The 13,367-nt window shown below is 41.1% G+C and overlaps 1 protein-coding gene across 1 annotated transcript; it reads right to left on the bottom strand.

Annotated features, from left to right (window-relative positions):
* Positions 1–3,743: 3,743 nt before the first annotated feature.
* Positions 3,744–6,348, bottom strand: LOC129411986 (microtubule-associated protein 1S-like). The gene is made up of 4 exons (XM_055164408.1): positions 6,227–6,348; positions 6,014–6,152; positions 5,466–5,683; positions 3,744–4,597 (listed from the first exon to the last, which is right to left on the bottom strand). The coding sequence occupies exons 1-4, from the start codon at positions 6,302–6,304 to the stop codon at positions 4,442–4,444; spliced, it is 591 nt and encodes a 196-aa protein (XP_055020383.1). The 5' UTR covers positions 6,305–6,348; the 3' UTR covers positions 3,744–4,441.
* Positions 6,349–13,367: the final 7,019 nt, after the last annotated feature.

The following is a 13,367-nucleotide window of genomic DNA, read 5'->3' as shown; positions in this document are numbered from 1 at the left end:
CTGGACACTTCCTCCAGCTCCTCCGTGGACACTGGACCAGCTCTACACTCTCCATCAGGTGCTTGAGGTTCGTGGGAGTTTGCCCAACCAGTCCACATGTGCTTTGTGGATCTGGAGAAGGCATTCGACCATGTCCCTCGTGGTGTCCTGTGGGGGGTGCTCTGGGAGTATGGGGTTCGGGGCCCTTTGCTAAGGGCTGTCCGGTCCCTGTATGACCCGAGCAGGAGATGTGCCGGCAGTAAGTCAGACCTGTTCCCGGTGCATGTTGGATTCCGCCAGGGCTGCACCTGTCACCGGTTCTGTTCATTGTTCATTGTTTTAATTGACAGAATTTCTAGGCGCAGTCAGGGGCCGGAGGGTCCGGTTTGGGGACCACAGGATCTCATCTCTGCTGTTTGCAGATGATGTTGTCCTGTTGGCTTCATCGAACCAGGACCTGCAATGTGCACTGGGGAGGTTTGCAGCCGAGTTGAAGCTGCTGGGATGAAGATCAGCTCTTCCAAGGCCATGGTTCTCAACCTGAAAAATGTGTCTTGTCGTCTCCGGGTGGGTGGAAAGTCCCTGTCTCAAGTGGAGGAGTTCAAGTATCTCGGGGTCTATTAGAATTGTATTGAATAGGGAATAAATTCTGTGATTTTAATCGATCGATTCCCGTCATCATTTCCTCTGATAGAACACGCTAACAGTAGTCACTGTATATCCCTTTATAATATATGAGAACATTGAAGAGCAAAATATCTGACATGTTTCACGGGCTGCATTCTTGAGTCATGTGGTGAGAGATGGCACAAGAGATACATATGAAACAATGGACATAAACCAGATTCTTTTTGTCATGAGTTTAGAGTACTAAAGACAAAATAGTTCTGTATGTTTTGTAATGTTTTATTATTAGGCCCGAGCCCCGACAGGGCGTAGGGCCTGTCACGGTTTACGTGCGGCGAAGCTGCAAAATTTGGTCAAAGTTTTGGCGAATTTCAAGGTGACATTATTTGCTCCTGTTCACACAGACTTAGTCCGATCGTGCTGAAATTTGAATCACTAATGTGTGATCTCAGTCTGAATATAATACACTATAAAACATATGAAAAAACACTATAGCGCCCCCTACCATAGACATGAAACATCAACATTGTCGGATCTGCACCAAATTTGGGAATAAATCTATGCAAAAAAAAAAATTAGGACATGATTTTTCACTGGCGTAGGGGGCAAGAAATTAAGGCACTAGTATTTCATTGCGGACAATTGCGGACGGCTTTGGTTGTTTGCGGCACCTTTCGGCACGGCATCGGGCCGGCGGCGAGGCCGTTTGACGCCGCTTGCGGCTTTAATTATTAGGCCCAAGCCCCGACAGGGCGTAGGGCCTATTGCTTCCGCTCAGCAGAGCGAATGGGAAGGGACGTGCGCATGTCCGAATGCGACAAACGACATGCAATAATATCGCACGAAAAGCAGTATCCCAGTAACCACGCCCAAGCCTGGCTCATATCTACTCTAAAATGAAAGAAAAAATGGGTACATAATGACGACGCACAGGCCCGTTACTCCCATGATGCTGGGGAAATTTGAAAAATGTATAATATGTTGTTCTAGCTTTATACTAATAATTATATAAAACTTAAAGAAGGCCGGCGAACACTATAGCGCCCCCTACCAAAATGGAAAGGCGACGTGACTTGTGACCAGGGACCCTCGCCAAGTAAATTTTATGTCCGAAAACGTATAGTTTGTCGGCCAAAAAACGGACATTGTTCTCGCATGGACTTTCTTTGATTAGGCCCGAGCGCCGACAGGCCGGCGAAGGTAGTTTCGCACAGTACCCGTGGCCGAAAAATGTGGCGGCGCACGTGACTTGCGTGTGACCGGGACCCTCGCCATCACGGCAATGCGCGAGGCCCGATAGGGGCGCGGAACATTGTTCGAAGGCCTTTCTTATTATTTAGGCCCGAGCCCCGACAGGGCGTAGGGCCTATTGCTTCCGCTCAGCGGAGCGAATGGGAAGGGACGTGCGCATGTCCGAATGCGACAAGACGACATGCAACTATGTCCACGGTCGCCCCGGCACGAACAGCAGTATCCCAGTAACCCACGCCCAAGGCCTGGCTCATATTTACTACTGCTAAAATGAATGGAAGTCAATGGAAGGCGATGGGTGACCTCGACGAGATGGCGAATGACGAGCGCGTCAGTGCCCGTCACTCACCAATGACCCCACGGTGACGTGGGGAAGGTCGAGAGCTTTCAAAAAACGTATAATATGTTGTTCTAAACTTTTCGGATATATTGTTTTTGCTCGAATTATTATTATTATTATTAGGCCCGAGCCCCGACTGGGCGTAGGGCCTATTGCTTCCGCTCAGCGGAGCGAATGGGGAGCGACGTGCGCATGTCCGAATGCGACAAGACGACATGCAACTATGTCCACGGTCGCCCCCGGCACGAACAGCAGTATCCCAGTAACCCACGCCCAAGGCCTGGCTCATATTTACTACTGCTAAAATGAATGAAGTCAATGGAAGGCGATGGGTGACCTCGACGAGATGGTCGAGACGAGCGCCTCGTGCCCGTCACTCACCAATGACCCCACGGTGACGTGGGGAAGGTCGAGAGCTTTCAAAAAACGTATAATATGTTGTTCTAAACTTTTCGGATATATTGTTTTTGCTCTTAATTCACGCACATGCTTAGTCCGATCATGCTGAAATTTGAATCACTAATGTGTGATCTCGTCTGATAAATACACTAAAAAACATATGAAAAGTGACCTATAGCGCCCCTACCAAGACATGAACGTCAACATTGTGGGCTCTGCACAAATTTGGGAATTAAATTCTATCCTGATTCAGCAAAAAAATTATATTATGGAATGATACCATTTTACTGTTGGCCAGCAGGGCGCAAAGACTCAAAAATTTGGCGCCTATGGGATACGTCCGTCATCTTTGTGTAGAGCCACAAATTCGGGACACACATTCATTATTCAAGAAAACTGTCACGGTTTCGTGCGGCGAAGCTGCAAAATAATGGTCAACAGTTTTGCGAATTTCAAGTGACATTATTTGCTCCTGTTCGCACATACTTAGTCGATCGTGCTAAATGTGAATCACTTAATGTGTATCTCAGTCTGAATAAATACACTATAAAACATATGAAAACCACTAAGCGCCCCTACCATAGAATGAAACCTCAACATTATAATCTGCACCAAATTTGGGATTAAATTCTATGTTATATTCCAAGCAAAAAGTATATTATGAAATGGAATTTTTACGTTGCCAGCAGGGGCGCTAAAACTCCTCCCAAAATAAAAAAATATATTACACGCACATGCTTAGTCCCATCATGCTGAAATTTATCCTAATGTGATCTCACCTGATTAATACACTATAAACATAAGAAAAGTGAACACTATAGCGCCCACCATACACATGAATGTCAATATGCGGATCTGCACCAAATTTGGGAATTAAATTCTATTAATGACTATAAGAAAAAACATATATTGCTGACATAGGAATTTTTCAAGGTTGGCCGTAGGGGTGCAAGAACACTAAAGCGTACTATTCATTGCCATTTGCAGCACAGAGTTTGGACACGGCGTTTACGGTATGGTGTTGGGGGCACACTATTTGTGGCACGGCGTTCGCGGGCGCGGCGTTCCGGGGCGCGGGTCACGGGCGCGGCGGCGAGGGCCGTTCGACGCCGCTTGCGCTTTAATTATATAATTACATTGCCTGTTCAAGTCTGTTATGCACATGCTTCTTTTACTGCACTGTTTTTCTCATAACAACAAGTCTAAGGATTTCTCCCCATAGAGATGCATTCTGTAACAAAGTGGGTGTAGGTGGGAGGATATATTGGCAAACACAGTCCAGAAGTGCCAAGGTTGTTGAGTCTATTCACATTCAGGTACTTTCAGTATAGTCCAAATATCAATGTTTTTAATAGGAATCACATCAAAAGGAAAAGAGATTCAGGATAAAGCCTTAGCCTGCTCTGAGAAAGGTTAACTTATGTGTTGTAACCATAGACTGTATAAAGAATTGAACTAAGGGAGTGTGACGTCACCCGTGCTCTAGTCACATGAGGTTGACATTTACAAGTGCAAATTGAAGCCACGTTCCATATTAGGAATAGGAATTTATTTACATAAATAAAATAAATAAATAGCAAAATAAAAGCACCAAGATCATGTAGAGCAGGTTAATACAAACATTTTTAGACCAAAATGACGAGGTGTGATAATTTTACAATGTAAAGTCAACTAGAGCCAATTGGAGTCGATGGATGTGTCCATTTATATATACAGTCTATGGTTGTAGCCTAATAAAAAAGTTATATGTGAGAATCTGTCCTGATATTTTTTATTGACTGAAGAGCCTAAATGTATTTAATAGTTATCGAAAATCTCAACTTTTTTCGTATAATGCCACTCTACTCAGAATTCGATCTTGCAGGCAGGGAAGGTCTCATCCTGCATGGCCACGGTGCTGTTGGAGCCCAAGACGGTGATGTTCAGGTCCCTCTGTCGGTCCAGAGTCTGCTGGTACCACTCCTGCATGGAGCCTGACTCAAAGGTGGGGATCACTGTCACCTGAAAAAATACACAAAATCTATATCAGAGAATAGATTGAAACAGGTCATGGTACATACAACAAATATCTCTTACCTGTTGTCTGGTATAAATGATTGATTATACTATTCTACTACGAAGCACTGACTGTAAAAAGAAGTGGACTAAGGGAGTTATACAGGCGAATTTGGAGCTGAGTTCCATATTAGGGATAGGAATTTACATAATACATATTAGTGGTAGGAATTTACATAATAATGGAATAAAAACACCAGGATCAAGTTAATATGAACATTTTATGACCAAAATGACGAGGCTCAGTGCAGCAGTTAAAGAGTGAGGAGGGTGATAATGTCAAAATGCTGTGATATTATTAATGTTAATTTTGACTGTCATGAGCAAAACAAAAAGGATAGACAAGAAATCTTAAATTTACTTTAATTGTCCAATGGAAGACATTGCTAATAATAATAAGTGACCGGCAGTCATTGAATCAAGTAGTTTTTTTTGTTGTTGTTTTTTTCAGAAATTATTCCATGTAAACCTTGTTTCTAAGATTTCAGATTCAGATTATGATATAGGGTGTTTATAATTTAATATGCCCAGTAGGGTTGAAATATATAGTGTTATATGTATACATGTATTGGTAAATTTGTTTTCTAGCTATAAAATGATGTTCCAGTAGTGACAAAATATTATCATGAGTTAAAAAAATTTGGTAACCGTAAAAATAGTTCGCCGTTGGACCTGAAGTACATTGCTTTGTCACTGCAGTGAAAAGTAAGAGACTATATAGACCGTGATCCTTCACTCCTTTTCAGTCCAGCCAACATAAACATTACTATACTTACTTTAGTTAGTTTTAATTTACAACATATTATATCATTACCTGCATAGCGTCAGACCAGGAGCTTTTTCCGTCCAGTAAAGCGTCAAGCGTTTGCCTCATTAGCTCCTCCCTCTCGTGTGCATCTCCGCTGATGATGTAACAGGAGGAGCGCACACACCTGAAGAAGTCCACAGAGACCGTAGAGGTGGACGGTCCAGACGGGATATAAGCCAGGTCCACATACACGCTCACATCACCCCCGGAGGCAGGCTTTGGAACTGCAACAACAAAGACAAGGGAAGGGAAGACATGGTAATATAAACCTATAATGTTTTTTTTCCTACAGCGTATTTCACTATTAATAATAATCTTTTAGCTTACTGTTAATATACAACATATATGTTGACCAATTCTGTCTATTTACATGCTGTTATGTGTAGGTGGAAGCTACTATTTATCAATAATCTGTTATAAATTATTTTATAATGAATTTGTATGCAATGAGCTACCACTATTTATTGTACAAAATTAACTTTTTCAGACAGGTTAACTGTTTTGCTTGTGTGTGTATGTAATACAAAACGTAAATATGGAATGAGATTTCCGACCTGGATTGGGTGAAGATTTGGCTGTGGTTTTGGGGCTGGAGGATGAGGTTCGAGCAGAAGAGAGATTCTCCTTTGACCCTTTTGCTCCACTTTGGTTTTGTTTTTTCCCTGAACTGGACCTCTGCAAGCCCTCAATCACCTGCAGACCAGAAAAAATTACCAGAATCTGATATTTTCCTGAGACAGAGACAGACCTCTATTTTGAACACTTACTGCGGACTTCTTCCCTTTGATGCTTCCCGCTTTGGCTCTCTTTGCCTGGGCATCTGACTCAGACTGTGGAATGGGCATGGTGGTTTCGGGGTGGGGGGGCAAAGGTGGACTATCCCTCAATGGGGCGGGGAGGGGGTCTGGGGGGAGGGACTGCCCAGGGCGAATATCCCGTGGAGAGTTTGATGGTTCACTACAGGAATCTTCTTCATCTGAATCCAAAACTGCATCTGCTGTTGTTGAGGGGCAGTCCTCTGTTCCAACTGGGGCATTTGATTCACTTGGGGAGGCATCTTTGTGGTTATTGTTGTTGCTATGTTGATTGCTACCACCCTTGGATTGGTCACTATTGGAGGCGGAGTCCGGAGCTTTGAAATGCTTAAACTCGCAAGGTGAAACTAAACACAAGTCAACATCATGGGGCGATGTCTCTAAGTGGAGTGAATTCGGTGGGCGGGACATTTCTGAACCTAAAGATCGTGGAGGTTTCTTCATCTGTAAGGACAAACCAACATAATGGCTGCCGTTTGAGTTTGAGTGATGCGTTACTGATTCATCTCCCTCTTTCTGGCTTGGACCTTGCTCAAAAGACATAGACAGTGATTCGTCCACTTCGGTAGACTGGGGAGAGCTGACTTCTGCTGGCATTGAGTGCGTAGTTGTCGTAGTAGTTAAAGATGGAGAAGGATCAGATGGTACTTCCTTCAAAGTCCCTAAAGTTAGAAAACTCAAATGCTTTTCTTTGTTACTTTTCGGTTTTTCGCTTTGCTCTTTTGGAGAACTTGTCACCTCACTACCATCACTAGACTCAGTACTCCCCATTTGAATTCGACTGAGCGCACTACGATTGCCCCAAACGTCATCAGNCTTAAGCCTCTAACCCCATCAAAAAACGACCGCGCGCCCCACAATCCAGAGCAATCCCAGCATGACTTCAGTAAGCTACAAAGCCGCACCACCAGCGGCGCACGCAGACAGCGATCGCACAGCGGAACACACCCACCGACACACTCATCACTCCACGCCGACGAGGAACGGAACGGAGGAACGAACCGAAAAAGCGAGTGCAATGTGCCACTTCGAGACAAAACTGAACAACTGAGTCACTGCGAACACGCCGACAATCCGTTGGTCCCAGACAGCACCCTCCCTACACACCACAACTGAACAAAGCCCAGAGTCACCGTGAACACCACAAACAAACAAAACCACTCACCCATCCAACTGTTGTGTTTTTTTTAAAGTCCGGTGCCGTTTATTTGTGAAAAAAGTTTGAAAATAGACCATTTAATGACAGTGTGTCTTATAATCCAGAGCGCCTAATACTGTGGAAAATATGGTAATAGACTGGACTACTGCAACTGGGTCCCAAAAGAGAGACTATGTTACACCCCATTAAAGCCCAACTCCGCTGGTTACAGAATTGATTTTAAAATTTTATTATTTGTTTTTAAACCACTCAGTTGACTTGTGCCACAGTACATCACTCATCTTTTAACCCCACACACTGCCCCACAGTCTCTCAGGTCAAACTTTCTCAACCTACTGTCCGTCCCTAGCCTGATTCATCAACCGGTTTCACTTCGTCGAAACCGTCTGACCTCGCAGCATTAGAATTCCTTCGCTCGATGGTAGGTGGGAACATTTTTTATTTAACCAATCGCTGCTATTTGGTCGTGACATATGTAATGCACCGAAACGCTCAGTGGTGTCCAAGTAATTGCCGGCACAACAGCAAACAAAGCAGAAAGTGAACATCTATCAGTGATTTCTGTTTCTGCGAGGTGAACGTGCAAAGTTTGTATATGACAAAGGGAGTCCAGCGTATGCAGTCTGCTATCTCAACTCGGGTTGGTTCAGTTCTTCGCTGATTGGCCAGTGTGTGGTCTACAACTTCTGGGGTTCTTCCAAACCATCTAGTGTATTCCAATCTTCCTGGAGAGAAATGAAATTGGAAGTAGGTGGCACCAGCCTGACTAGTCCGTCCCATCATTCCACCTCAAAACCAGTGGAGGTCGAGCGTTCTCTGTGGAGGCCCCTAAACTTTGGAATGCCCTCCCTCTTCATCTGAGATCATGTTCCTCCCTACCTCACTTTAAAACCCTCTTAAAAACACATTTTTTCAGGATGACCTTCAACAGCTCATGAGCTTTACTCTGAAGATGTCAGCTTTAGACTTTAATCTTTTGTATATCAAGCTAAAATGACAAAATGACAAGGAGATGTTATTGCTTTCCATAGCATTTTATTTTCTAACTCTATGGAGAAAGTAAATGTTTTTCACAGTATTTTTGAGGAGTTTATGCAAGATAGATAAGAAAAGTTACTAAGTGGACCTTTTATAATCAGTGTGCCAATTGTTCATTCGTTTTTCAATACAAAACCAAAAATAAGAAAACGAAAAAAACAACTGATTTCTTCATTATTTGTCTCCAAAACCAAAATGAAAAAATGGATAACGATTTGTTTTTTTTTTTTTTCAGTTTTCGATTTTGTGTTTAAATGAAAAATGGAAAAAAACTGATAACCGTTTCCCGTTTCCGTGACTTCCGTGACTGCGATGCCGGACTTTTGCACTGCATGCGGACCAGACCAGACCGGCACACAAGACCGGGACTGAGACCGGGACCAGAATGAGACTGAGACCAGAACGGGACCAGAATGAGACTGAGACCAGAACGGGACCAGAATGAGACTGAGACCAGAACGGGACCAGAATGAGACTGAGATCAGACCAGAGCGGGACCAGAGCGGGACCAGAGCGGGACCAGAGCGGGACCAGAGCGGGACCAGAGCGGGACTGAGACCGAGACCATACTGGGACCAGATCTAGTCAGAGACCAGGACTGAGACGGAGACCAGACCAGGACCAGGCCGGGACTGAGACCGAGACCAGACTGGGACCAGACCGGGACCGGCTCAAAACCCATGGCAGGGCCGGAGCTCAAAGCTGAGGTTCGGAGTCAAAGCTCGGAGTCCGCTCTGTTCCTGGTCTGGTCCTGGACCTGGATCAGTCCTGGTTCAGTCCGTATGCAGTGCAAAAGTCTGGCATCGCAGTCACGGAAGTCACGTAAACGGGTAATGGTCGTAATTAGTTTTTTCCATTGTTCATTTAAACACAAAATCGAAAACTGAAAAAACGAATCACTATCTGTTTATTCATTTTGGTTTTGGAGACAAATAATGAAGAAAACAGTTGTTTTTTCATTTTCTTATTTTTGGTTTTATATTGAAAAATGGATGAACGAATGATACACGGATTCTTTATTATGCACAATTCATACTTTGCAATGACATCACATACATGTATCGTTATTGGAGGAATGTTCAGCAGTTACCATGGTGACACAATGCACACATAAGTGAACACAGATAAAAATGTTTTAAACTTCTGAAAACTCAAGAAAAAACACACATGAAACATCACATTTTCAGGAGCGTGTGATCAATACGAGCGTTCATGGTCCTGTTCAGGTGTTCAATTTCCAACAAAGACTCAGAGTGACTAACTGAAAAACTGCTGGCTAATGCTCCGTAATCATTTTAGCTCCCTCTGTCTGTATTAAACAAGACTGTTGGATATAATGTTGTGATGTCATTTGAAAGCAGCACAATGTGAGCGTCTCTCTTCACACAGACTCTATGGTCCATTACACCTGTGTCACTGTGTCCCCTGTGCTAATATTAGAACACTGACCCAGGACAGATATATTCTTTTATTCTGCCGCTGGTCCTGGGATCTGCTCCTGCTCTGATTCACTCACAAATGTTTGACTAAAATAAGCAGACTTTACTGTTATATACAGTAGTGTTGGCTGAGCTTTGCCTCCCTCCCGTACTTCACGGTCATTACAGAATACTATAATAAATTGAGTTTACTATTATCGTAATGTAAACAAATGGAATATTGTAAGTAAATGAATGTATTATAAGATGGAATTTATCTGACAGAAGTATAAGAATTGTCAAATCAAAACTACATTTTCAGACTTTATTTTGATAAGGAAAATAATTAATACTTGATACCTATACTGCTACTACAGTGATAATTAACAAAACAAGCCTCCTTATTAGACAATGCATGATTTTCAGCATAACATAATAGTAGTTTCTTTATTTAAAAAAAAAATCTAGTTCTGATATGGAACAGCACTTGTTAAATTACCTTTAACTAACAAAGGTCTAATTCTGTCAAGATTTTAGGAATTTTTTTGAAAAATTTTTTGACACTTGTTCAAATGAGTATCTAGTTTTGACAGTAATTTCGATTGATTGATTCCAGGTATACTTATACTTGGCACTGTTTAAAGGGCCCATATTATGCAATTTTTTTCTGATCTATGTTATAATTTTGTCATCAAAAACAGACCTGGAGTTTTGTTTCATTCACACAGTAGTAGTAGTAGTAGTAGTAGTAGTAGTAGTAGTAGTAGTAGTAGTAGTAGTAGTAGTAGTAGTAGTAGTAGTAGTAGTAGTAGTAGTAGTAGTAGTAGTAGTAGTAGTAGTAGTAGTAGTAGTAGTAGTAGTAGTAGTAGTAGTAGTAGTAGTAGTAGTAGTAGTAGTAGTAGTAGTAGTAGTAGTAGTAGTAGTAGTAGTAGTAGTAGTAGTAGTAGTAGTAGTAGTAGTAGTAGTAGTAGTAGTAGTAGTAGTAGTAGTAGTAGTAGTAGTAGTAGTAGTAGTAGTAGTAGTAGTAGTAGTAGTAGTAGTAGTAGTAGTAGTAGTAGTAGTAGTAGTAGTAGTAGTAGTAGTAGTAGTAGTAGTAGTAGTAGTAGTAGTAGTAGTAGTAGTAGTAGTAGTAGGTAGTGGTAGTAGTAGTAGTAGTAGTAGTAGTAGTAGTAGTAGTAGTAGTAGTAGTAGTGGTTTATTTTCTTCAGTCATAATGATGTACTTAAAAGACTATTACAAATATTTCACATAAAACTATGACCACAGGGGTTTAGGCTTAAGTGAAATCACTTATGAATGCCCAATATATAATATTAATAATTAATAATATAAAAAAGTGAGAAAACACCTTTTTTCATTAAATTGAGCCAAAATAATGTCAGTGTGTTTTAAGAATTATTTTTTTTCACTGAATGTTGTCTTCTTTGCATCTGGAATGCATTTTTTTGACAGTTTACCCAAGCCACTGAGGATTTCAGGAAGTTTTTCATTTTTCAAAAATTTCTATCAAAAAAATGAAGAGTACATACACGAAAATTTTTTTTGCAGTATTTCCAGCAGAGCAGACCCTCCAATTATTGGTCCTCAAATAAAAAGTATGGCAAACTATGTCAGGTTCAACCCAATTTATTGAGCTTTTGAGACTTTGACTATAATGTTTAACACACAAACCCTACATATTTAGGTTGAGTTCTTCACTCAAACTAAAAAACATTCTGTTCCACCTTGTGATGACATGTGGTAATACAAGAAAAGCTCCACTGTGTTTTTATACTCCTTACACACCTTCACTAGAATCATTTAGAACAGACCTGGGCATTGTCCAGCTCCAGGGCCACATACGGCTTTTTGTTTGACTCTGATTGGTCTGTTTATGCTCATTTGGAATTACAAAATAAACATATTTTATCATTTTACCTCATGCATGCACTAAAGCTGCATTGCTTTTATTTCAGAGGTGTTTTTATTCACATACAAAATGACGCAATACGTAAATCGAAGTGTTTGCATACAGTTAATATTTTGCAGAATTGAGTTAAACGTTTTAGCCGAGCCCGCCACAATATTTTCTGTTTCTCATGTGGCTCCATGGAAATAATAATTGCCCACCCCTGATTTAGAAGATTTCAGCCTCAGAATTGCAGCTGTCTACTCCACAAAAGGTAAAAGGGTTAGTCAGATGTGTGTGAATGAAAGATGTTATGAAAGAGGTAACAACACTCTAACATGGCTTAAACCTCACAAGAGTCACTTTTTATGCTCTCGGATTTTATGTTTTATTTTTACGTGTGTATTTGATTTGATTTTCTCTGTGTGTTGCAGGACCCGTACATGTTTGAGCCAAACTGTCAGATGAAGGTGGATGAAAATGGCTTCTTCATTACCTGGAAGAGTGAGGGCAAGGTAAAAGCTCCAGCAACACAGACCAAAACATGCAGAAAATGTAGTCTCTATAGCATAATAAAAATGAAGGTTATTGCAAACAGAATCTGAATCACTACTTCTGATATAACCAGCTGAAGCTCTAACAAAGCCGTTTTTCTTTTTTTATTTTCCATTTACAGAGCATAATGTTCAATTGTGCTCTGTTAAAACATATTGGTTGAGGTCATGACATGCTTTCTGTCCACATGTAGCTCTCTTTTGATCCTGGTTTGGTTTTTGTTATATTTGTTTTTCACTATTTGAAGAACAGGTCATTGGACAAAGAATGGAAATAATACAGAATTATTACGATTCGGTTTACTTAAAATAAACTCAGTGTTTCGTAGAAAGTATGATTGTATTCCAAATAACTGTTGTAAATGTAAGTGCTACACTGTGCTCTGTTCTTTTGCGATCCATGTCGATCTATTGTGTCATGCTAATCCATTTAGTAGCTTAGATTTAAGGTAAAAACTTTTAATATCACAGCCATCATTTAGACTTTATTTGTTATTGAACCGTATCGAATCGATTTGAAATATATTGTACTGAATCGAAAGTGCACTGTATCCAGAGATGTATTGTATTGTGGCCTATGTATCGAGGTATCAGTTGGGGGCTGAGTATCATTAACTTCTTAATGATACTCAGCCCCACTGTCTATGATCTATGTATTTTTTTCCTCTACTGCTGGTCTTGTATTTTGTCGTTTTGCTGTCTGTCTGTCTGTCCCTCCATCCATCCATCTGTCTGGTTGTATGACTGTCTGTCTATCTATATTGCTATCTATATATCTGTATATCTATCCATCCATCTGTCTGTGACTATCTATTTATCTCTCTCTCTGTCTGTCTGTCTAAATGTATGTCTATTTATCTGTCTATCCATCTATTTGTTTGTCTGTGTTACTGCCTATGATCTACCTATCTATCTATCTATCTATCTATCTATCTATCTATCTGTCTATCATTTTTTTCCTCTACTGTTGTTCTTGTATTTTGTCTTTTTGTCTGTCTGTCTCTATCTATCTATCTACATCTATCTATATTTATCT

The sequence above is a fragment of the Boleophthalmus pectinirostris genome, unplaced genomic scaffold, assembly GCF_026225935.1.
Source record: "Boleophthalmus pectinirostris isolate CB_2022bp ecotype Guang Dong unplaced genomic scaffold, ASM2622593v1 HiC_scaffold_686, whole genome shotgun sequence".
NCBI lineage: Eukaryota > Metazoa > Chordata > Actinopteri > Gobiiformes > Gobiidae > Boleophthalmus > Boleophthalmus pectinirostris.
This window is presented reverse-complemented; position numbering and strand designations above follow the sequence as displayed.